The sequence below is a fragment of the Nicotiana sylvestris genome, chromosome 12 (genome assembly GCF_000393655.2).
Source record: "Nicotiana sylvestris chromosome 12, ASM39365v2, whole genome shotgun sequence".
Classification (NCBI taxonomy): Eukaryota; Viridiplantae; Streptophyta; class Magnoliopsida; order Solanales; family Solanaceae; genus Nicotiana; species Nicotiana sylvestris.
This window is the reverse complement of record NC_091068.1, coordinates 151,883,932-151,910,108: the sequence shown is the minus strand read 5'-3', so window position 1 is coordinate 151,910,108 and position 26,177 is coordinate 151,883,932. Positions and strand designations below refer to the sequence as shown.

Here is a 26,177-nt window from a genome sequence, read left to right as displayed (position 1 = left end):
GAAAGTATTTTGCATACTGAAAATATGTAAGAAAAAATTGGGTATCAACAGTTTCCCTTCTTTACCCGGAAAGGATGAAAGAGTTGTCTGGTTAAGATATGATGACCAATTTTGACCGAGCGAAACGGTTTGAAGAAGATTTAGCTTGCACCCTGGCTTCTGAGTTACCTACATATCCCTGGTTCTACAAAAATCAGGCCGTATGTAGTTCAGGGTCCATCGGCGGTGTATACTGATGAAAACCTTTCAAAAACGGATGCAATATCTATGGCTAGGTGCGTGATTGATTTTATGGGAAGGGTTAGGTTTGATAAGGCTGTGGGAACTGGAGCGGGATCGCTCCTGCCAGGTTGGCTGTTGCTCGCCGGTGTACTTTCAATTAGAAACAATACAAGCATATATTGTGCATAAATTTAAACATGATGCAAGTTCCCATCCGACCATGAATGTTGTCTTTGGACAGTTAGGAATGGCGTCCTCAGACCATGATGTCCTGGGCCATGAAGCATATGATAAAGGATTTGCAGGCCATGAAATGATCTTCTCGGTCTATGAGGATGGTGCCTCTGAACCATGATGCCTTTGAATAATGATGTGCAAAAGATTGAGAGAGATCCTCATGCCATGACATGGTGTTCTCGGGCTATGAAGATGGTGCCTCCGAATGATGACGCCTTTGGATGAGTTGGAGATATTTCATCCCATTAAAGATGCGATAGTATGATGTGGACAAGAGAGAGCTTATTCTTGCAAATTGAAGAGCAGATCTTAGCCCGTAAGAAAAGCAAAATAAATAGTGCTTGAGATGACGCTTAGTTTCGAAGAAAATTGGAGGCAGAGCTTAGCCTCGGAAGGCAGAATGATAGCCTTATGCAAAATGCAGATGGAGACAGCGTTTAGTCTCGGAAGGCACAAAGGTATCCTTATGCAAGAATGCAGATGCAGATGGAGGTAGGGCTTAACCTCGGAAGGCAGAATGATAGCCTTATGCAGAATGCAGATGGAGACAACATTTAGTCTCGGAAGGCAGAAAGGTAGCCTTATGCAAATATGCGAATGCGGATGGAGGTAGAACTTAACCTCAGAAGGCAGAATGGTAGCATTATGCAGAATGCAGATGGAGACAGCGTTTAGTCTCGGAAGGCAGAAAGGTAGTCTTATGCAAATATGCGAATGAGGATAGAGGTAGAGCTTAACCTCGGAAGGCAGAATTGTATCTTTATGCAAATTGTAAGGAAGAATAGTAGCCTTAAGCAATGTAAATGCGGATGGAGACAACATTTAGTCTCGGGAGTAAGAATGGTAGCCTTATGCAAGTTGGAAGACAAAATAGTAGAATTATGCAAGAAATAAAATAACAAATGATAGTAGAGTTTTCTTAGCTGATAGCAGATTACGACGTTGTGATTACTGGGAGCATTGTGACATACGGGACATCACTAGTGTGTGCTGATAGCAGGTGTTGGCAAGTGCAATGGTTTTGAGAATTGTATTCTTGAACAATGTTTGTTTCATGGGCGTACAGTATGTTTAGTGATTTCGCCATCCTAGTGTCTGCATCCAAAGGAAAATCGTGAGTTTTGTAAAAGGGAAGGTTAGTTCGTATCCCCGCTGGCTTTGCTTGACTCGTTCGACTTTGATCTGGTGATACCGTCTGTATCATTGGGGTAGTGTTGATAAACAAAGCAGTTTCAATAATAAACATGCGTGATTTCGCAAAAGTATGACATAAATGTATAATTAAAAATAGCTTTTAGATGAACCAACGAATGTGACGTGGCTCGGGACATTGCAACCTCTCCTACTACAGAATTTTGAGGGTCCTTCTCAAAATTCTAACCCAGTTTGATGGGTTGACGCTTCTGACTGTTGCTTGTGCGACGATCGACTGAAGTTACTTTGGAATTTTAAGGATCCTCCTCAAAATTCTGCCCCAGTTTCCATTTGTGGGGGAAATGGAATTTTTATTGAGTTGTGACCGAACCCATAGGGCTGTCTATGTATCCCCTCTTAAACGGGAATCATGTCAGGTGTAGTTCAATTTACATCACATAAAGAAAGCATAAAGATTACACATAGTAGCGCTTGACTACATCTGAATTGATCAACTTTGGCCAGACTTATCCGTCCATTTCTACAAGTATGAGGGTTCCTCTTATCAGAACCTGGTGGACCAGGTATGGAACCTGCCAGTTGGGAGAGAACTTCCCTTTGGCTTCATCTTGATGCAAAAAAATTTTCTTTAACACCAGCTGCCCCGGTGTGAATTGTCTTGGCTTGACTCTTTTGTTGAAGGCTTTGGACATTCTGTTCTGAGAGAGTTGACCATGGTAAACTGCATTCATTCTCTTTCCGTCTATAAGGGCTAGTTGCTCATAACAACTTTTTACCCACTCTACGTCATCGAGTTCAGCTTCTTGTATGATCCTTAGGGAAGGAATTTTTACTTCAGCAGGAATGACAACCTCTGTACCGTAAACAATCATATAAAGGGTTGCCCGGTTGATGTGCGGATTATGGTGCGATACCCCAAAAGAGAAAATGGCAACTTCTCGTGCCACTATTTATGCTTCTCTATCATTTTCCTCAATATTTTCTTGATATTTTTGTTGGCGACTTCTATAGCTCGATTAATCTAAGGTCTGTAGGCTGTGGAATTCTTGTGTCTGATCTTGAAGGTTTCATACATAGCTTTCATCAAGTCACTGTTGAGGTTGGAGCCATTATCAGTAATGATTGACTCTAGAATTCCAAATTGACAAACAATGCAGTCGCGGACAAAGTCTACCACGACTTTCTTGGTTACTGCTTTGTAAGATGCTGCTTTGACCCATTTGGTGAAATAGTCGATGGCTACTAAAATAAACCTGTGTCCGTTGGAAGCGGCAGACTCGATTGGTCCAATAATGTCCATTCCCCAAGTGCGAATGACCACAGTGAGCTTGTTGTGTGAAGCTCACTTGGAGGTACCTTTATCATGTCTGCATGTATCTGACAGCGATGGCATTTTCGGACATACTGGATGCAGTCTGTTTCCATAGTCATCCAAAGGTAACCAGCCTGAAGTATCTTCTTTGCTAAGACAAAATCGTTTATATGTGGACCGCAGGTACCAACATGAATTTCCTCTAGTAGCTTGGATGTTTCCTTTGCGTCGACACATCTTAATAGTCCCAAATCAGGAGTCCTCCTATACAGAATTCCTCCGCTGTGAAAGACGTTGTTGGACAATCTCCGAAGTGTGCATTTTTGAGTAGGATTTGCAAGCTCTGGGTACTCTCCTTTTGCCAAATATTCCTTGATATCATGAAACAAAGGCTTTTCGTCTTCTTCCTCTTTAACATGGGCACAATAAGCTAGTTGATTGTGGATTTTCACCGGAATGGGATCAATGAAGTTCTTGTCTAGATGATGTATCATAGATGATCCGGTAGCCAATGCAGGCGAACTCATTTTGGACTTTGGGAACATGCTGGAACTCTATCTTTGTGAACCTCTTTCTCAATTCCTGTACATGATGTAGATACGGGAGTATATTGGAGTTCTTGGTTGCTCATTCTTCTTGTACCTGACTTATAAGTAGGTCTGAATCTCCAATTACTAGCAGCTCTTGAACGTTCATGTCAATGGCCATTTTGAGCCCTAAGATGCAGGCTTCATACTCAGCCATATTGTTAGTGCATGGGAACCTGAGTTTGGCAAACACCGGGTAATGCTGACCGGTTTCTGATATTAGGAATGCTCCTATGCCAACTCCTTTGAAATTTGTTGCTCCATTGAAAAACATTCTCCAACCGTCATAGGATTCTGCAATGTCTTCTCCTATGAATAATACCTCTTCATCAGGAAAATACATTTTTAGGGGTTCGTATCCTCCATCCACAGGGTTTTCAGCAAGGTGCTCTGCCAGTGCCTGTCCCTTGACCACTTTCTAAGTTACGTAAATAATGTCGAATTCACTCAACAGGATTTTCCACTTGGCTAGCTTGCCGGTGGGCATAGGTTTCTGAAAGATGTACTTCAAAGGATCCATTCTCGATATGAGATATGTTGTATAGGCACAAAAGTAATGTCTCAGCTTCTGAGCTACCCAAGTCAAAGCACAACATGTGCATTCTAATAGAGAATACCGGGCCTCGTACGGGATGAACTTCTTGCTGAGATAATAGATGGCTTGCTCCTTCCTCCCCGTTTCATCATGCTGCCCCAGAACGCAATCGAAAGCTCCATCCAATACTGCAAGGAAGAGTAATAAGGGTCTACATGGCTTGGGCGGGACTAAGACCGGTGGCGTTGACAGGTACTCTTTGATTTTGTCGAAGGCCTTTTGGCAGTCATCAGTCCATTTGGTAGCGGCGTCCTTTTTCAACATCTTAAAGATTAGCTCACAAATAACTGTAGACTGTGCTATGAATCGGCTGATATAGTTAAGCCTCACCAAGAAACTCATTACATCCTTCTTGTTCATTGGCGGTGGTAGTTCCTGAATAGCTTTGACTTTCGATGGATCCAGTTCTATTCCTTGGAGCCTCACAATAAACCCAAGCAATTTCCCAGCAGGAACCCCAAATGCGCACTTTGCAGGGTTTAGTTTCAGGTTGTATCTCTACAATCTATTGAAGAACTTTCTCAGATCTTCCATGTGGTCAGTAGCCTACTTGGATTTGATGATAAAGTCGTCCACATATACCTTTATCTCCTTGTGTATCATATCATGGAAAATGGTAGTCATCGCCCTCATGTAGGTGGCTCCTGCGTTCTTCAGGCCGAATGGCATCATCCTGTAGCCGTACATTCCCCATGCCGTAATGAAACCTGTTTTCTCGGCATCTTCCTCGTCCATCCAGATCTGATGATAACCAGCGAAGCAATCTATGAACGACTGTAATTCGTGCTTGGCGCAATTGTCAATCAAGATGTGTATATTTATCAATGGGAAGTCATCTTTCGGACTGGCCCGGTTGAGATCCCGGTAGTCGACACAAACTCTAACATTCCCATCCTTTTTTTGGCACTGGCACAACGTTTGCTAACCATGTTGGGTATTCTACTACCCTGAGAACCTTAGTTTTGACCTGCTTGGTGACTTCTTCCTTGATTTTAAACTCATATTAGGCTTGAATTTTCTGAGCTTTTGCTTTACTGGTGGACATATTGGATCAGTTGGCAGTTTGTGAGCTACAATGAACATACTCAGACCAGTCATGTCATCATACGACCAGGCAAATATGTCATCATACTCTTTCAGAAATTCCGTATATTTTTTCTTCTCTGATGGCAATAGGTGAATGCTGATTCGTGTTTCTTTGACGTTTTTTGCATCTCCCAGGTTGACAATCTCGGTTACGTCTAGGTTGGACTTAGGCCTGTTCTCAACTTCTTCGACAATTTCGTCAGGTATGTCATCTTCCTCTAAATTAATGTCTGTTTGTCACGTTGTCTCATTGCATGTCAAAGTCATTAGTTCATCAAGAAAAGTAATAGTAATGCTGTATAAATAAAGTAATGAGAGAAAATGATAGCAATAAATGCTGATTCATAAGAAAATTCAAAAATGCTTTTGATAAATTGCATAACTGATTTGAACTGTGAAGATCTTATTACAGGAATTGAAAATGCGAAAAGAAAATCATTTAGTAAAACAATGGATAATGCTTGTTTTAACCTTGCTACCCCGAGGCACGTTGGGCTTTGGTTGTCTTGATAGTCCAATTCGTGAGATAGGCCCCTTTGCTCATAGCCTGTATGGAAGGGCCTTCCTCCCCGCCCTCCTCGAGAATAACACAACAATCCATATAATTATCCTCTAGAAACAAGTTCTTCACTACTGCAAGTGCCTTTTCTTCATCTAGCCCATAAATGATGTCGGCCCGTTGGAAGGTCTGCTCTAGATGTGGTATTGACTGCTCTAGTGGGTAGTTAGGGTCGCTCCATGGTGGCAACCAGTTATTGAATTCTTCCCAGGTGTATTCATATCCCAAACCGAAAGTAGTGCCATGTTTCTTGAGTTTTATGGGTTTAGAGATTCCTTGGAGGTTCTTGGATGAGTAGTGGAGTGTTGTTTGGGGTATGGCAGGTGTTACATTGGTTCTTTGGTAGAGCAACGTGAGGGTGAGGAGCGGGACGATTCTGTTGTTTTGGGATATTTTGAGGAGGTGTAAGTTTTTAAGCGTTGTGGAAGTTGATATCTGGGGTGCTGAGGGAAAATGACAGGTTTGCCAGGTTCCGAACCTGATCGAGCTCTTCCTGAAATTTCATTAGTTTCTGTTCAAGTTGTGACACATTCTCGTTAGGAACTTGAATACCTTGGCTATCAGTAGCCTCAACCCGTTCAGTTGGGTTCTCCTTCCTGATGTTGTTCAAATCTTCCATCTTGCCTTTGTTCTTGTTTTTAACAGGACTAAGAGAAGGAGTGGGTGGAGGGACCCTGGATCTTGTGAAATAAGACGATGATAGCAGAGTGCATGAACTAAACTTTGGGGAGGGGAATAATAAAAACAAAATAAAAAGGTAATCAAGTCAGTGAGAATTATAAAAAGTATTGCAATATTTAAACACATAGTGCGGGAATGTAAAGCGTGTCCTAATTTGGGAACCTCTTTCTACCCGAGGTAGGCCTAGAGACAAATTGATTTGGAGAAATCAGAATGCTAAATACCTCATTTCATTGATAAAGATAGGCAAATCCCAAAACGACAATAAATAATCAAGAAATAGAAGTCACTAATGGCCATTGACCTTATTACATTCATAAAGCGAAAAAGATAAACTCCTATCTATTTGGCCCCAGAAGGACCTTCCTCAGATTGAATGCTCTCGTTGATCAAATTCTCCAGCTCGCGTAGGTTCACCAGTAAAAATGCCTTTGCCAGTGTTCTCCTTCGTTTCCCTCAGCGTTCTGGTAGTCGGTGACTCTCTTCCTCACTTTTCCTTCCAATTCCAGCAGACTGTATTCTAGATATTCCAACTTTTCGCTAGCTTTGGCGACCCTCTCTTTCCACTCATTGATTTGGTCATTTGATGGAAGACTCCTCCACCAGTCTAGCAAGAGTGGGGGCGTGCTAATAATATCAAAACTGGGGACCTCATTCTTCATTTTCTACAAAACAAAAGGGTTAAGACCATACCCCCACCAGACTCGACTATTTAACATCAACAATCAGAATGAAGCATTTAGTTCTCCAAATAAATGCACAGAACGTGATTATGTCCGTTTGGGTTTAGGAAAACCCAGTGGACTTTGGACAAGGCTATCTTAAAGGATCATTATGTGGACAACATAACTGACCCGGTTAGGTTTGACCATGATGCATGCACAATTTGAACAGAGTAAGGTTTCTATGGGATTTTAGACTGGTACCCTTGAGCGGACAACTCAAGGGGAAAGCACAGAACTGTCGACTGCACCGCTGATCGACTAGTTTTACCGCAAATATGCCTTTCCGAATTTAAAGTGTAATGATATAGGAAGAGCGTAACCACTCATCAAGCATTGCTATAGTATTTGTTTGGCACGAGTGGAGTATGATGTTGAGCATGATTATGCAATAATTAAAAATATGCTGGCACGTATTTGCACGTTAAGAAAGCAATAAATACAACAGTTTTATAATTTAAAGCAACAACAAAGGAAAGAAACAAGGAAGATACGTCAGTTTTGCTTTTGGAGAATAAATTAAATGGTTTAAAGAAATTAAACAAGTAATTGCATATAGGGAGGTACAAATTCACAAGAACAATCTAAAATGGTAAAAGCCTAAATATCCCCTTCCATCGGAGAGGAAGTCCGGGTTTCGACATTCATGGGGTGTAATGACTCATTTTCTTTTTGGGAATTGGGTATTTGAAGAGTCGCCACCTAGCAATTTTAAGGTGCGTTAGGGCACCTATAAGGTCCAACTACGATTATGTTTGATAACCAGAGATAGGGTAAGGGCTTGAAATTATACTAAGGAGAAGGTGTTAGGCACCCCTCAGGATCCATTAGTGTGGTTCCCGGCCAGACAGTTTTTGTGAATTTGTGCAATTAGCAAATAAACAAATAAAAGCTCAAATAATAGAGGATTTTGAGTTTAAATACACAAGTGTTTGAAAAACAATAAAAGCAAGGTTTTGAAAAGAGTTATAGTCTAAGCATACTTATAAAAATAAAGGGGGTGTCCTAGGTTTGTTTGTAATATGGATCACTTCAATGCAATACCCGATATGACACTCCTCAGAATAGGGGATACACATGGTATTAGCGCACCAATCATTATATCTATATCTACCCTCCCCACCCCGTGAAGGTATTAAAGCGAGGGTTGGTCTCGATCTTTGTTGCATGCTGTTACCCGTCCCATTCCTATCAATCCCGGAGGAATTTAGGACTCTTATTCCTATAAGAAGGAGGTTCTAGGTTGACCCTTAGGTTTAAAGGTAAAATACTAAGGCGACATATAAAAACATATAAAAATTGCAATTAGGGGAAAACATATAAGCAAATAGAAGACTCAGGTATACCTTTGCAAACAGTACACATAGACAGCACGACTCATGTACAATTAAGGTCTGAATTTTAAAATCCTAAAGCAGGATGTTTAAGCCAGAAACAGATTCATTATATAACTCAAAAAAGAAATCTGAATCAGACCTGCCTGCTAGTTGTAACAATCTAGAATTAAACAGAGACAGTTCAAGTTTTATTTAAGTGACTAGTTAAGGTTTGCCTAGGCGTAAGCAGTATTCAGTAGTTATTCAAGATCATTAAGACGTTTGGAGATTATTATTACCTAAGACATATTGTTCTAGGTGTTCAGCACATTGAATTATTGCTAATTGGTTGTAAAAACTAAATAAAATTATTTTATGCATTCATAGTTAGCCTAAGCGTGATTAAGCGAATGTAAATGAAGTCCTAAAGACATGGCATCTAATGTATAGAGATGCAGAATGATGTATATGCAGAATCCTAAGCAGGATTTCTATATGCACAAATATTACAACGTTTAAAACATGATTTCTAGAATATTCAGAGAGGATATGTTTGTTAGTGTTGTTTAGCCTAAAATAAGATCTCTAAGTGTGCATGGCAGTAGGAACATGATCGCAGAAATACTGGTTATTAACACATTTAACGCAGGATTTGCTAAGTGATGATAGTGAAATGGACATGCTAAAACAGTAAGTGTAAATCCAAAGGAGCATGATCTCTAATGTATGAAATGAGTCCTAGGCATGGTTTCTATTGCGCAAGTAGGAATGTAAACCTAGTAACATGCTTTCTACCCTTTTGATAGCTAAAGCATGCATATTTACCCATTCCCTTTTCACTAGCCAACCCCATAATTGTTTATAAATTATTACATACCAAATGGTTGAATTACAAAAGTAGTGCAAAAATAAGAAGTTTTGACCATATGAAGCCTGATCTTGACTTCCTCTCTGAGTTATGTAATGAACCACCTAAAAAGCCACTATTGTTCCAAAGCCTTTCTCATATCTAGGTATGTCAGAGTTCCCTAAGGACCTCAAGGGATCTCGGACAGTGCTCACACCTAGATTTGCATAACCAAATAGAATGAGTGCAGTGTGGAAGGGCCAAATCTTAGGTGTCCAAGTTCAGAGGGAGCTCAAGGGTCCCAAGGCAAGGCTCACACAAAAGGGGCAGAGCCTAGATTCTAAGAGTAGGTGAGAGTGCTTGACATAGTTTGAAAAAGAGTTTGTTTTTAAAAAAAACTTGACTGGCAAGTCCACTTTAAAAGTAATCAGTAACAGAGATGATTGAAAAACAGTTATAGTAGTAAACAAAACTCAAACTCCCAAGATGGGATCACACATAGAATTAGTAGTCACACATAGGAGTCAAGGTGTTTGGTACACACAAACACTTGACTGTAAACACATAACCCCATCAAGGGTCTTAGGACTAGTTGTACATGCACAGGAATCGCTGATACTAGCATGATCCCAGGCTAGTCAAAAAGAACATAAGCACGTTGAAGGGATAGGGACTTGGGATGGCAGGTACAAAATAAATGACTGACAAAGTATGCCTTGAAACACACATAGGGGAGTGCATTAATCTAAAGGGGAAGGGGAGACATTATAGCATGCTGGAAATTTAACTAGACTGCAGGTTTCATAACAGAACCACAAGTAGAAGTAAACAAGAATGAGAGAAGCTGAAACAATTAAAGAAGCATATTGTTGTTGAGGCTTTAAAATTAACTAGGACATATCAGTTGAGAAAAGCAAAGTGTAGAAAGGTAAAGCAAGTAGGATTCCACGGTCTATACTTGGCTTTCAGCCGGCTAGACAAAGTAGTAACACAAGTAGCAGTAAAGAAAGAGCGAGTTTTGAGTGTGTAATTGTGTGTTTTTGAACTTAATTGTTCGTGTCTTTAAAGAAGAGAGGTTAGGGGTTTTATAGCTTTGAAAATGAGTAGAAAATAAGGTAACAAGTAAAGGTTTAACACAAATATGACAATAATCACAATCAGAATCCTATTAATACAAGTACTTCCCTTTAGTCAAAGAGTTACTGCTTAACGGATACTAACAGGATAATTAAGGAAATAAAATCAGTGTGAGGAAGATTGATTTCTTACCATATAAGGGATAGTAAAAATATAGAGTATATAATTGAGTCTAGGTACAGAATATATAGGGAAAGGATTCAGCGGGGTAAAACATTACGGCAAATAAAGGAAAGGAATCAATAAATTTAAACAAATAAGTAAAATTAGGGTTTATAAGAAAACTTTTGCAATCAGTCATAACTTAAGGAAATCAAGATCAATCAAGAAATGGTCATGATTCTGTACTTCAACATATAAATAGAAAAGAATGAACAGGCGTATTAGACATGCAGGGTCGAACATATTGACAAAAAAGATCGAACTAGATGAACATAAACATACAGGAGTTACATGAATAGACTAAGAACTATTCAAAGCATGGTAATCAACAAGGTCAAGCAGTCATGGCTCATACGTAGAACCAAAGTGAAGAAACCAGTCTAATAGGTAAAGAAAGTCAGAAACAAGTAAAAAACTCACAATAATAAGTGAGGAAAACTTTTTAAGAAATTAGGATTTTGACAATAGTCGAGTTAAAAAATGGTAAGAACTCAGAATCAGACAAGTCAAACAAGGAAAAGGATTCAAACACAAAGAACTTAATCGAACCAAGCATAAATAAACAAAAAGAGTTTCAGAACTCCGGATAGAACCAAAACACTTAGGGTTTTAACACGATGAATCAAGTAGAAGAAAAACATAAGCAAATCATTTAAACATAGTAAAATCATAAAATAACATCGAAAATCGGAGAAGAGATCTTTTAAAAAGAGTTTAAGAAACCCTAATTTTTGAAGACGAAGAGTCGCTTTGAAAAAATTGGAAAAGCTTTGAGGAAAACACTTAAGAGGCTCATAACATACACAGATCTAAGATAGATCTGAAAGAAAGTCAAAAGATCTTAAAGGTTAAGGTTTCAGAGAACCCAGAAAAGTGAGAAAAACTTTGAAAAGTTACCGATCTAGCCAGAAAAGCCATGGATCTGACTTGATCGGCCATGGATGGCCGGAAAAAGACTATAGACAGAAGTCGAACAGGATCTACATTCGATCTCTTTGAGATTTTTCCACGGAATCATGAAAGCAGGCCACAAGGAGACATAGGAGACGAGTACACGTCTCAAACAACCTTGGGAGTCCATAGATTGAGTGAGGATTGAAGGGGTTTAGGGTGGATTTGGGTGGCGACGGCTAGGGTTAGCCTTAGGCTTTCAGAGAGAGTTTGAGAGGAGAGGGGATTCAAGGGCGGCAGACTGGTGAGAAATAATTTAGGTTAGGGGGTCATTTGAGGCTATTAATGGTAAGGTGAAATGGTGGCCGTTGATCTGAATGATCAATGACCTAGATTAAATGAGGTAGTAGGGATACGAGTTGGTTTTAAAAGAGTTAGGGTCGGGTTTAAATCAAAATTGGGCCGGGGATTTGGGGTCTAATTTAGGCTATAATTGAAATACAAATGGGCTGATTTAAATAGCCTTTTTTTCTTTTTAATTTTTAAAATATAGTAAATAGTTTTCTGAACATAAATTGAAAGTACTAAAATGATTTATAACACATAAATAATAATTTAAAAATATAAAGCCCGATTTTATGCGTACAAAACATAATTAAACCTTAAAAGGGCCAATATTGCAATTATGTGCAATTTAGCTTTAAGAATACTAAATAAAATTGTAAAAAATATGTAAATATTACCTCAGCCGTATTTTGGCATAAATATAAAAGTCCAATAGATGAATTGTTAAGATAATAATTTTGGAAATAATTATTGGGGATTTTATGGATAAAAAAGGGAAATAAATCAATTTAAAACCCTTAAAAATTATGGGAAAAATAATAAAACACTTGGACATGCTTATATATGCATATATATATATATATGCTATTTTGAAATTATTTTTAATATTGAAAATATATAGGGAAAAATTGAATATCAACATCTGCTACAAAGTCTACGGAATAATAACTGAAATACAAGTACAGATAACGAAGGAGAGTCAAGGCCTGCGAATGCCATGTAGCTGCCTTGATAGTCTCCCGAGATCCCAACTCCTCACTCAGCAGCCGCCATGACCGGAAGCACCTGGATCTGCACACGAGGTGCAGGGTGTAGCATGAGTACAACCAACTCAATAAGTAACAATTCTAACATTTGGACTGAAGGTAGTGACTATCACACTTCCTTTTTACTTGTAAGGGGGTATAAGGGAGTTTTTCCAATTTAAGCGACATTATTCAAAAATGAGATTATTTATTTAATTTCATAGTCGCCACTTGAAATAATTTATGCTGTCCCAAGTCACCGATTAATTTTAAAATCCCACATCGAGGAAATTTGACTTTGTTTAAAGTCTGCGAAACCAGAAAAACTAGGTAAGGAATTCTGTTAACTCGGGAAAAGGTGTTAGGCATTTTTGGGTTCCGTGGTTTTAGCACGGTCGCTTAGCAATTTATACTTGGCTTATATTGTCTAATTACTCATTTTAGGACCTATGTTAATTTTACTTTTTACCACTATCAATCACTTGAATAATCCATATTTAAGAAATTAACTTAAGATGAGTTACGCGTATGTATACTCAATTCCTAAATCTTAGTTTATTTAAGAAAAAGGCTTAGTCAAAGTTGTGCGAACACATACTTTGAATTTATTTTAGAGAAACGTAATCATAATAACAATTCAAAACTCGCGCCTAAAGCATTTCTACGAATATTCGGTTAAGACATTTAAAAAAAATGTTTAAGCATGGTCACACAAACATATACCTTGGAATCAAAACTATGCCACGCATGCGTATACATAATTGTAATAGTTAATCTAATTTAAAAGTGTACCTAAAGTTGTGATTATGTCTCTAAGTATTCTACATCATGTAGCTAGGTGTAAAGGTTTAATACTATATGAGATACTTATTTGATCAAATGGGGCAACTTATTTATTAAATGCCAAGCAGGCCCAGGTTTTGAAGTTTGGGTCCTAACAAAGGTTGAGTCCAAATGAACCCTAGCCCAAGACATATATTGTGTGAAAGAGAGAATTTGAGATAAAATTTGTAATGACATTTATAAAGTCTTACTTATGTTTTGTTTATCTTTTAAAACAGAAGTAAAAAGAGTTTTTGAATAAATTGAAATTTCTTTAAATTTTGGACAATCGTCCTACTGATTTGCCTAAGTCTTTATTTTCGAAATGATGATTTTAAATTTACTTGTATTTCAAAAATCTTGAAATGTAAAGGTCGCTGATCAACTCATTTTGTTTTAGTAAAAAAAATTAGAACACAATTCCACAAACCCAATTGGTTTTGGGCCTGAAAATGTATTATGTTTACCATTTAATTTACTTGCAAAAATATGATTTTCATGACTTTAGGCTAACAACAATCAGAATTATTTAATTATTAAAAATAGCATGGTAAAGTTGCTAATCTATTAAGCTGATTTAACACACAAGATAATGCGGTAAAAATTAAATTATTATATTTTTTGATAACTGAATAATAATTACCAAACTGCCTATTTCTATTCTAACAGAATTTCTAGAAAATGATCTATGTAATACTGTTGCATACAAACATACAGATTTTATAATGTATGAAGTTTTAAATAGATTTTACAATTTTCAGAACACTTTTAACACTAATATATTTCCCTAAAGAAGTGTACATTAATTTACAACATAACTCTTCAACCAAACAACTTCAAACTAACATGATTCATGCAGTACTCAAAGAAATTACAGATTTATCAACAAATCCAAGTCATGATTTAACAAAAGAAAGAAACTTTACATTTGTTAAGAAAAATACCTTGGCAGCAGCAGTGCAGAAAGAGAATCCAAAAAACAATACAGAATTAAGAAAAAATTTCCCAAAATGTATGTCTAAGTCTGTCTATCTCTGTTTTCTAGTGTATGAACTTGTGTGTATAATGAAGAGAAGGATTGTATTTATAGAGTGAAGGAGTGAAAAGGGATAAGAATTAAGGTACAAATACACTGTCAGAATTCCCTATAAATTAGGAAAAATAGCATTTTCTTTACAGAAATGGACATATGTCCAATTTCTAGTACCTTCCTTATCTCAGAAAATAGACAATTGTCCTATTCCGGATATTTTTAGATCTTATCCTTTTTTCCTACTCAGCATTGGGACAGTTGTCCATATTCTAGAAAGTTCTAGCACTTTTTTAATGATTTTTAGAACTAGGTTTCCAAAATTGACCCTTATAGATCTCGGAACCTCAGAACCATATTGGTTCTAGGCCCGAGTCAGGTGACTCTTGGCCTGAAGAGCTTGAGCTTTTAAACTTTTAACAAAGCTATGGGCCTATCTATTTAGCTAGGCCCAATTTTAACAACAAATATAATTGAAAAACAATAACAAAGCTATAGGCCTATCTATTTATCCAGGCCCGATTTTAACAATGGGAATAAACAAACAATAATAATAAAATAACAAAGCAACGGGCCTGTCTATTCAGCCAGGCCCAACCAATTAACAGAAATAAAAAAAGGAAATAATTAACAAAACGAAATAGAAAGAAAGAAAAATAATGTAACACTTTTTTCTCTCTTTTTTTTTTACTTTTCACTTGATTAATCTATTTAATTTAATTAATTAATTAATGCAAACGAAATAACAAATACATAAAGATATAAAAACTAACAAAATACGATTACACTAATTTTATATATTTTTTAATTAAAAATTAGTTAATTAATTATAGAACAAAATAATAAGAATAATAATAATAAATAAAAACACAAAAAATAATAGAATAATAACAGAAATGCGAAAAATAACAGAAATAACAAAAAAATACGTAAGTAACAAAAATAAATAACAAATGCGTAGATAAAATTAATAAAGGCGGAAAATAACAAAAAATAGCAAAAATTAAAGATGAATCTAACCGTGAAAAAACCCTCATGCCAAGACTCCCATTTGGTATCTGAGATCCTTGATGGGAGATCTTGGCAGGAGGATTTTTTATGCGGCTAGGTTGATTTTAGGGTTTTAAAACAGATCTAGCCGGAGGAAAAATCCTCATGGCAAGACCCCTATCAGAGATTTGAGACCTGTGAAAGGGGTTCTTAGCCTGAGGATCTTTAGACGGACTAGAAAAATGAAAAGAGGGTGGATCTAGGGTTTCGGCCCTTTTAGATCTAAGATCTACGGATTTTGGTTGAGTTTTTGGGGATTTGGTTGGTAAAATGAGGTTTAGGAGGATGAAAGGAGGGTATTGGGTGATTTTGAGTGAGTTTAGAGGTCCACCACCGCCATAGGCGATTTCCAGCGGCGGGGTTAGGGTGTCGTAGGGTATTCGGCCCTATTTGGTTGTAGAGGCGTTGGTGTTTTGTGGATTTGGTTGGTGGGGTGAGGTAGAGGAAGAGAAGAGGAGTAGATTGAAGTTGTTTTGGGGTTTTTTTGGAGGTTGGCTACCGCCGGTGGAGAATTCCGGCGGGCGGCACCGCCATCCCATGGAATGGCGGTGGAAGAGAGGGAAGGAGAGGAGGGGCAACTAGGGTTTAGTGATTTGAGAGAAAGAGATGTTAGAGAATGGGGAGTTTGGAAATGGGGAGGGGGGGGGTGAAGGTTTTAGGACATTTTTATATTAAAAGGGGAGGGAGTTCCAGACCGTCAGATCTATTAGAGATCAACAACCAAGATTGAGTGGAGGGAGAAGGTGGGCGGACCGAGTCTAAAGGGTTTGGGCTTGGGTTTTTTGGGTTATGTTTGGGGTTTGGGCTAGTATTTGGCCAAGACTCCCTTTTCTTTAATTTTAAAAACTAATTAATTTAAATAAACTCTAAATTAGGTACTAAATTATCCTAAGTTATAAAATTTAATTATTTATCTATTTGTATTATTTGCACAATTAGTCAATCTTAAATTTAAAAAGGAAAACTTACTTAATTTAATACTAAACTAAAAATAATGTCAAGAATAAATAATTTTTGTGATTTTTTTAATGAAGTAATTAAAAATATAATTAGGCATTAAACTAAATTTAAAACTTAATAATTCAAGATGATGAAGGTTTAATTATTTTTTGTTAGTTTTCGTAAATTAAAAAAATGAAAAATGCAACTAAAAATGCAAATAATTCCAAATAAATACCAAAAATCTTAAAAACAAAAATCTTAAAATAAATAGGGCTAATTTATTTATTAATCTTGCAGGAATATTTTGTTAGGGTAAAAATTACATGCTCACAGCTGTCCCCCTTTGCTCGCAAACATGAAGAGTTTACGAGTAAAGATAAAGTGAGCAATCACGAACAAATTTTTACCCGTTTTGAAAAAGTTTGACCGAACCTTGCTTCAAAGGTTGCCTACATATCCTTGGTTGTAAAGGAATTAAGTCAGTGTTGTTTTGAAAGTTTTGGTAGCTGGGACTGCTAGGAAGCTGTGATTTCACTGCTGTTACTACTGCTGAACTCCTTATTACACCAAAGTAAAAATGAAAAGAACTAACTAAACCTATTAGCTTCGAGTTACAAGATTTCTATCTGCAAATTTTTGGAGTTTGGTCTTGAGTTTTGACTGGTTCTTTACACAGACTTTGATTTGGATATTGATGCTTGTTAGCTGCAAGTGCTGGTTCAATCTTCTTCATCTTTTTCGGATCAAGACGAGACATGCAAACTGGAGACTTCAATCTTGTCCATATCTTGTCCGCTTTTTTACTTTGAGTTTAACCTTTCTTTTTTTCTTCTTTTCTTTTATTCTAGATTGAGACTTCTTCTTTTGGTGGTCTCGAACCTAGTACTTTAAGGTATAACCTACTCAGAAATCAAAACAAATGAAACGAATGAAATTTTTTCTGTCCCAGTTTTTACTAGGAAAATTTCGTGAGTTATTTTTAACCAAAACTCTATATTATTTCATTATTGAAAGCAATAAAAATCAAGATTGTATATCCTTGGGAAAAAGAGATTAGGGAGTGGAGATCGTAAGTCTAAAAGTAAAATCAACTATGGATTGGAGACCCTATTGTTGGAAAATCATCAACTAGGGAGTGGTGACCCTATGTTGGCATCAGGTTATACTGGTATCAGGTTGTGCTGACATCAACTAGGGAATGTAGAATCTATGTTAGCATCATGTTATGCTGGTATCAGGTTATGCTGGCATCAACTAGGGAGTTGAGACCCTATGTTGGCATCAACTAGGGAGTGGTGACCCTATGTTGGCATCAGGTTATGCTGGCATCAACTAGGGAGTGGAGACCCTACGTTGGAATCAACTTGGGAGTGGTGACCCTATGTTGGAATCATGTTATGCTGTCATCAACTAGGGAATGGAGACCATATGTTGGCATCAACCAGGGAGTGGTGACCCTATGTTGGCATCAAGTTATGCTGGCATCAGGTTATGCTGGTATCAACTAGGGAGTGAGACCCTATGTTGGAAAAGTCATCAGGTTATGCTGGAATCAACTAGGGAGTGGGACCCTCTGTTGGAAAAGTCATTAGGTTATACTGGAATCAATTAAGGAGTGAGACCCTATGTTGAAAAAGTTATCAGGCTATGTTGGCATCAACTAGGGAGTGGAACCATATGTTGGAAAAGTCATCAGGCTTTGCTGGCATCAACTAGGGAGTGGGACCCTATATTGGAAAAGTCATCAGGCTATGCTGGCATCAAATAGGGAGTGGGACCCTATATTGAAAAAGTCATCAGGTTATGCTAGCATCAACTAGGGAGTGGGACCCTATGTTGGAAAAGATGCAATTAGGGATTGGTGACCCTATACTACCATTTCTTTTCTTCTTTTCTTTATTTGCATTTCACTTTTCATCATCTTTTATTTAAGAGAATGAGTAAAGAATTTTGAGGGAACTTCCCTTTTGGGTTGACTATTGCTGTAGAACCATTTTAGTCTTTGCGTGGTTTGTTTTTGTTGCACCTGCTTCTTGCAAGGTTGCTTTGAATTACACCTGTTTTTCCTATTTTTCAAACAAAGAACAATTTGTCAGTTTGAAATAGTGGTTGATTTTGTGGCCTTGAGCATTTTAATCACTTGATCTCGGCCGACTTCTTCGATAAAGATCTCCATTGCTTGCTTGTCGGGGATTGGTTTCATTCGTAAACCTGGGGATCTTGACTTTTCTAAAACTTTAACATGATGGTTAATCATGTGGGACTTAACCATTTTCCACTTTATTTTGCTTTTATGGGCATTTGACTTTGATTTTCTTTCTTTTCAAGAGTTTTTGACTTTGAAGCATCGACCATCATGGCCAGTCAAGGTCTGACTTGATACACCTGCTGAGGCTGGGTGCTTTCTTGAATATTGGCTTTTGTCAAACAAAACCCTGTAAACCAATCTTGCTATCTTTTCTTTGTTTTAACTTCGGAACCAGAATTAGATCGAAAGGGATTCGAAGAAAAATAAACAATAGAAAGGATAATGAATTTAAACGAGAGGTGTCCCTTTTGGGGAAAGGAAAGAAAGACTTATCTATAGTACATGTGGACTTTAATGAACATGACATGCCTCTTGGACTGGATACATGATCTGTGTAAATCGACCAACTCTCATAAACTCATCGTAACTTACACCTCAAAATTGAAAAATGTAGCTAGGACTCTGTCGGTACCGATGGCTGTGAGGATCCCCTTTTCGATCAGTGGTGCCCTTTTGCGAGTTTTCACCAATTGACATCTCTCATTTTTCTTCTCACCGTCACCTGATAGTGCTCTTTGCGAGTTTTCACTTCCGAGACTCTCTCATTTTTAATTTCTCTACTTACCATCGCCCTATGGTGCCCGTGTGGTTTTCACCAATAGGACTCTCTCATTCTATTTCCCTCATTTGATTGTATTTTATCCAAGTAACCATATTCTCCAATTTTGAACATCTTTACCTATTGATCGGAAGGACTTGAGTAGGATTTTGGGGTAAAAAGAATTTGGATTGAATTACAACTTTGGAACTTTCCAGTTGAAACCATCGCTGGATCATTGTAACTTCTGCCCCAGTTTCAATTTTAGGGAAATGCGGATTTTTGTTTTGGTGTGGTTGAACCCCAGAGAGAGACTGCCTACGTATCCTTTCGGAATCAAGTCAAACGTAGTTCAAGGAAAACTTTTGTTTTTGTTTTTCTTTTATTTTGTTTTGCTTTTTTTTTAACAACTTCTTGGTTCCAAAGAGGGTAATCAAAGAAGATTAACCGACTCAAAGGGTTTGCAAAGGGTTGATAGTATTTGGGTAGCGAGAAATGAAATCCTTCGTCATCCCAACTGGAGAGTATTAAAATCGCGTAATAGGGCCAAACATAATACCTTTTGACCGTATCAGCATTAACAGCTGTTTCGGGATCATTTCCTTCGATGTCTCCCAAATACAATGCTGCTTTGGGCAACAATTTTCTTACAATATATGGACCTTTCCAATTTGGAGCAGATTTTCCTTTTGCTTGCTCATGATACGGGAGAATACATCTTAGAACGAGTTGCCCCACTTCGAAGTTTCTAGGATGCATTTTCTTGTTGTAGGCATGGGCCATTCTTTGTTGATACAACTGCCTGTGGTAGACTACGGTTATCCGCTTTTCATCAATCATGGTTAATCCTTTTCCATGTTCATCTAATAATAACCCGCCCGAAGAATTTTCTTTGCGAGGACATACCCGTTCATGTGGGGCCCACATACTCCCGAATGCACTTCGTTCATGATCTTTCCAGCCTCTTAGGCATCTACGCACCTCAAAAGATTTAGATCTGGAGTTCTTTTGTAGAAAACTTCTCCGCTTAAGAAGAATCTGCTAGCAAGCCTCCTAATGGTTTTCTTTTGCTCTCCACTGGACTGCTCGGGGTATTCCTTTGTTTTTAAAAACATTTTAATATCATGATACCATGGCTGAACATCTAGTTCTATTTCGACTATATTGCAATAATCATGTCCGTCTCTAATTTGAATCTCCAATAGGTCAATATGACATTACCCGGATATGGCAGCATTGCCACCAAGGTAGCTAGCGCATCAGCTAACTCATTGTGGAATCGAGGGATGTACCTGAATTCAAAAGACTTGAACCGTTTGCTAATATCTTCCACATGTTGCCTGTATGGGATAAGCTTAATGTCTATAGTTTCCCATTCACTCTGAGCTTGCCGAATAATCAAGTCAGAATCTCCTATGATTAACAATTCTTTTACATCCATATCAACTGCTATATTCATACCCATAATACAGGCTTTATACTCAACGATTTTGTTTGTACAGAAGAACTGAAATCGGGCTATGGCAACATAGTGCTGACAAGTGGGAGAAATCAATATTGCCCCGATCCCGACACCTTTTGCATTTACAGCTCCGTCGAAGAACATTTTCCAAGCATTGGTGTCTTCTGAAATTATTTCAGCTGAGTTTACTTCCTCGTCCTAAAATTAAGTACTCAGGGGTCGGCATTTATTATCAACTGGATTCTCATCTAGGTGATCCGCCAAGGCTTGAGCTTTCATCGCGGTGTGGGTGACATAGACAATGTCGAACTCAGTGAGCAGGATTTGCCATTTTGCTAGCCTTCCCGTGGGCATTGATTTTTTGAATATTTTTCTTCAGAGGGTCCAATCTGGTTATGAGATATGTGGTGTAAGCTAACAGATAATGTCTAACCTTCTGGCGACCCAAGTTAGGGCGCAACAAGTTCTTTGTAACAGAGTGTATTTGGCTTTATAACCAGTAAATTTCTTGCTCAAGTAGTATATGGCTAGCTCTTTCTTCCTGGTAGCATCATGTTGCCCGAGATCACAACCAAAAGAATTCTCCAAGACTGTCAAGTACAAGAACAAAGGTCTTTCAGGCTCAGGCAGAACCAACACAGGCGGATTTGACAAATATTCTTTGATTCTATCAAAAGCTTCTTGACACTCATCCGTCCATTTAATTGTCGCATCTTTCTTCAATAACTTAAATATGGGCTCACATGTGGTAGTCACCTGAGCAATGAACCTGCTGATGTAATTCAATCTTCCCAACAGACTCATGACCTCTTTCTTGGTTCTCGGAGGTGGTAAATCCTGAATAGACTTTATCTTCGTTGGATCTAACTCGATACCCCTCCGACTGACTATTAACCACAGATGTTTCCCAGATGGAACTTCGAATGCACATTTAGCTAGATTTAACTTTAAGTCATACTTGCGTAGACACTCAAAGAACTTTCTCATATCCCACACATGGTCATCCTGCATTCTAGATTTAATGATCACATCATCCATATACACCTCAATTTCCTGATGCATCATGTCATGGAAGATGGCAGTCATAGCTCTCATATAAGTTACCCCGACATTCTTTAAACCAAACGGCATGACCCGATAATAGTAACTTCCCTAGGGTGTGGTGAATGCTATCTTTTCTACATCTTCTTCATCTATTAGAACCTGGTGGTACCCAGCGTAGCAATCCACGAAAGACTGTATCTCATGTTTGGCATAATTGTCGACAAGAATATGGATATTTGGCAATGGGAAATTGTCCTTCGGGCTTGCTTTGTTCAAATCTCGATAATCAACACACACTCGGGTTTTCCCATCCTTCTTTGGTACTGGGACCACATTAGCCAACTATGTGGTGTATTGAACCACTCGAAACACACCAGCTTTTAACTGTTTTGTGACTTCTTCCTTAATCTTATCACTGATGTCCGTCTTAAACTTTCTCTGCTTTTGTTGGACAAGTGGGCAACCAGGATAAGTTTTCAATTTATGTACTACCTAATCAACACTTAGTCCTGGAATATCATCATAGGACCATGCAAACACGTCCTTGAATTCGAACAAAAGTTGGATCAATGCATCTTTAGTGCTTTCATTGCCGTGAATGCTTATCATAGTTTCTCTTACCTCTTCAAAACTGCCCAAATTAACAGGCTCGGTTTCATTTAGGTTTGGATTAGGCTTATTCTCAAATTGTTCCAATTCTCGATTTATTTCCCTAAAAGCCTCATCTTCATCATATTCTGGTTCTTGATTCATTATTTCATAGTTAGACAACATTTTAGGATCTGGGCATGACGTCTGCAAGCATGTCATGTTATTTAACTCCGCATTATTAGACTTAAAAGAGAAAGATAAGAAAAATAACAAAATCAAAAAGAGTAATAGAAAGAGATTCATACATGATGAAATATTGATTTCATTTCATTGAATTTGAATATATGAGGGTTTTAATGGGAATTTAAAAGCCAACAAACTAAAAACATTCGAGTTACACCCTGAAATAAATCAGAATGCAGAAAAGATGGCAAGACTGAACTACCGGGATTCCCATCTGACAGGGATTGGAGTAGCCTTCCAATTTTTGAAGTTTAGCATTTGGCCCCATGTATTGCACCTCAGCAGTTCATGAGCCTTCGCCCGGTTGGACCTTGTGAACCTCTTACAACATTTGCCTCATTGCCTGACAGATGTCCTCAATTTATTTGGTCGTGAAGGGATCTTCTTCTTTTTCTATGTACCTTTGCTTAACAAAAGACCTGGCGATGTGTAGGACTAGATGAGGCAGGGCCCATCCATTTTTCTTACGTTCATTGGCCCACTTTACATCAGACTTATTAGCTTGAAAACCTATGCCAAAGAATTTCTCGCTGACAGTCAAAGTGACGTGTTTTGTGATGCCTTGTAATGATACCCCGAGCTCTTTCTCGGGCTTATACCCATGTTTGATCATTTTACTAAAAACCATGATTGATGTATTCGATAAGCAGGATGGAGGACATGGGGTTCCTTCCTCGCATTGGTCTGTGACCACGATCTCAAAAGCTTGGTAGATGATGTGTTCACTACCCTCTCTAGCCTCCAAGCATGGGACTGACGGGTCCCTATAGATTGATTGTTCACCTTCTCCGTGGACCATTATTTCTTGGTTTTCATGCTCGAACTTAACCATTTGGTGGAGAGTAGAGGGCACGACTCCCACGGTATGGATACATGGTCTTCCCAAGAGAAAATTATAGAAAGTGTCCATATCTAGAACTTGCAATGTTACTTCAAAATCTACAGGGCCAATGGTTAGGACCAGGTAAATTTCCCCTATCGTATCCCGCTTGACACCGTCGAAAGCACGTACAAACAATGTTGGGTGTAATCCTTTCAGTCCCAATTTCCATCATTTGTAATATTGATAGAGGGAAAATGTCAACTCCAGATCCACCATCTAACATTACCCTTTTCACATAATATCCTTCACACTTGACAGTCAAATGAAGGGCTTTATTTTTGGGCGGCTCCTTCTTGAGGCAAGTCATTTAGGCTGAAGGAGATTCGGTTGACTTCAAAAAATCACTCCGCCATTCTTTCCAACTGTTCAACCATGGTTTCAACCAGAACATACGCCTCATTCAACGTCTTTAGAAGCACTTTATGATGTTCATTTGAGCTCATTAGCAAAGACCAAAGTGAAACTTAGGAAGAAGTCTTTCTAAGTTGATCAATTAGAGCATACTCTGAGATTTTCATCTTCCAGAAAAATTCTTCCGCTTCTTCAGCATTAACCGACTTCTTGAGTGGAAACCGTTTCTACTTTGTTTTGTTCAATTCTTCTAGGTTATGATACTTCTAAGATTGGTTCATTTCATTTACATCTCCCATAACTTCCTTTCCTTTATATGTGACCACTGTCTTATTATAGTTCCAAGGGATGACAATGGGGTCTCTCATGGGATTCTGCGGTGCACGGCTGATGACCAAAGGCTCATCCAAACTGGGTGGAATTATTGGCCTCCGCGCCACGTAAGTCCCTTTTGGTACATACATATTTTACATATTCAGTATGGCTTTCTTCTGTTCAAATCTTTTAGGAGGGCTTAATATGAGCTGTCCCTTCCTAGGGGCTCTTGGGACGTAGAGAATGGCATCTTTAGCTGGTATGGCTCTTTTCTTTGTTTCTACCACCTTTTCTGTATTTTGGGAAGTGGAATCTATCTTCTTTTCATCTCTGACATGTTTTACCACTGTTTTAGGTTTCTTTTCTACATTAGCAATAGAAATAATAGCTTTTAGTTCAGGGTCAAACTCTTTATCTTCACAAATCATCCCGATGATCGTCCCATTGGTGTGGGCCGGTAACGAGTTGTTGGTTACATTAGGGACTTCCTCGTCCCTTAGCACTACCCGCTTCTTTTCTATCAAGTTCTTGACTGCTCTCTTAAGGGTCCAATAATCTTTGGTGTCATGCCCTTCCGCCCTGGAATGATAAACGCACCTGGTACCTGGTCTGTCTGTTTGTTTGGAGGTACAGGCTGCAACATGCCTATTTGGACTAATTTTAGGAAGAGGCTGGAATATGAATCACCAATGGATGTGAAGTCAGCTTTTCTAGGTGGTTCACAGGGACGGGTGTTATATTGGTAATTACTTTGTGGTGGACGTGGATTATACAAGGCTTGGTGAGGAGGTTTGTTTCTTAGAGGTGGAGCTCTGTTCTGATTGTAATGTTGTTGTGGCGGGTGTATGGTTGAGCATTCATTACTGCATAAGGATGATGACCCATAGCATATTCTGCATCCTGGTGGGGCCTTGGAAGTGGAACGAAAATAACCCCGTGGTTGACGAGAGTTTCTCAAATTTGAAGCCATCATGGCTCCTTATTCTTTCTTCTTTCGATTTGCTAAACCTCCCTATACGCTTTGGATGGCTTAGGAAGTGGGTCTTATAGCTGATTGACTCATGATGTGGCCTGCTTTCAGGCTGTTTTCTACCATTTTTCCAATCTTTATGTCCTCCACGAACGGTTTGCCCATCGCAGACATCATGTTTTAGAAATAATCGGCCTCTTGGGCCTATAAGAAGACACTGACCATCTCGGCCTCATCCATTGGGTGTTATAATCTAGCCCAATTGTTCACGCCATTTGATAGTGTATTCTCAGAATCTTTCCAAAGCTTTCTTTTTGAGGTTGGACAAAGAATTTCTTTCCAGAGCTATGTCTACATTGTGTTGGAACTACCTTACAAAATCTCGGGCCAGGTCGTCCCATATGTGCCAATGGGAGATGTCTTGCTCCATATACTACTCCGAAGCAATTCCGGTCAAACTTTCCACCAAGTAGGCCATCAGAAGTTCTTCCTTCCCACCTGCTCCTCTCAGCTGATTGCAATATCTTTTTAAATGGGCGATCGACTCTCCATGCCCGTTGTATTTCTCGAATTTGGCATTTTAAAGCCAATGGGTAAATGTACGTGAGGGAACATGCACATATCAACATATGACACACTCTTCTGGCAACTTAGGCCCTCCATATTCTTGAGGTTTTTTTAAATGCTTTTCATTTTGCGTGCTATCTCTTCTTGTTCAGGATTCTTCACGGCTTTCTCATATTCTATGGGAGACTCATATTGTGGGTGGGAAGGATAGAAGTTTGGATTAACACGAGCAGTTTCCAATTGGAATTGGGGTGCTTGGAAAGTGAAAGTTGATGGTTCGAAGCTTCGTCGAGGCAGTGTTGGTTGTGCTACAGTAGAGACTGTTGGTGCAGTGAACACTATAGAAGATACTCCCGAAAATGGTGCCTGCAGGCGAATCTCAGAAGGCATACTAGTGAAATTAGCTGACATGGTGGGGTACCCAAATGGAGTGAATGGTTTGGTCATAGGAATAGGGACGT

The 26,177-nt window shown here is 38.5% G+C and overlaps 2 protein-coding genes across 2 annotated transcripts; both read right to left on the bottom strand.

Annotated features, from left to right (window-relative positions):
• Positions 1 to 2,120: 2,120 nt before the first annotated feature.
• On the bottom strand, positions 2,121 to 2,486 carry LOC138883948 (uncharacterized). The gene has a single exon (XM_070164673.1). The coding sequence runs from the start codon at positions 2,484 to 2,486 to the stop codon at positions 2,121 to 2,123; it is 366 nt and encodes a 121-aa protein (XP_070020774.1).
• Positions 2,487 to 20,449: 17,963 nt separating this feature from the next.
• Positions 20,450 to 20,896, bottom strand: LOC138883947 (uncharacterized). The gene has a single exon (XM_070164672.1). It carries the CDS (start codon positions 20,894 to 20,896, stop codon positions 20,450 to 20,452), a length of 447 nt encoding a protein of 148 aa, XP_070020773.1.
• Between the last annotated feature and the right edge of the window lie 5,281 nt (positions 20,897 to 26,177).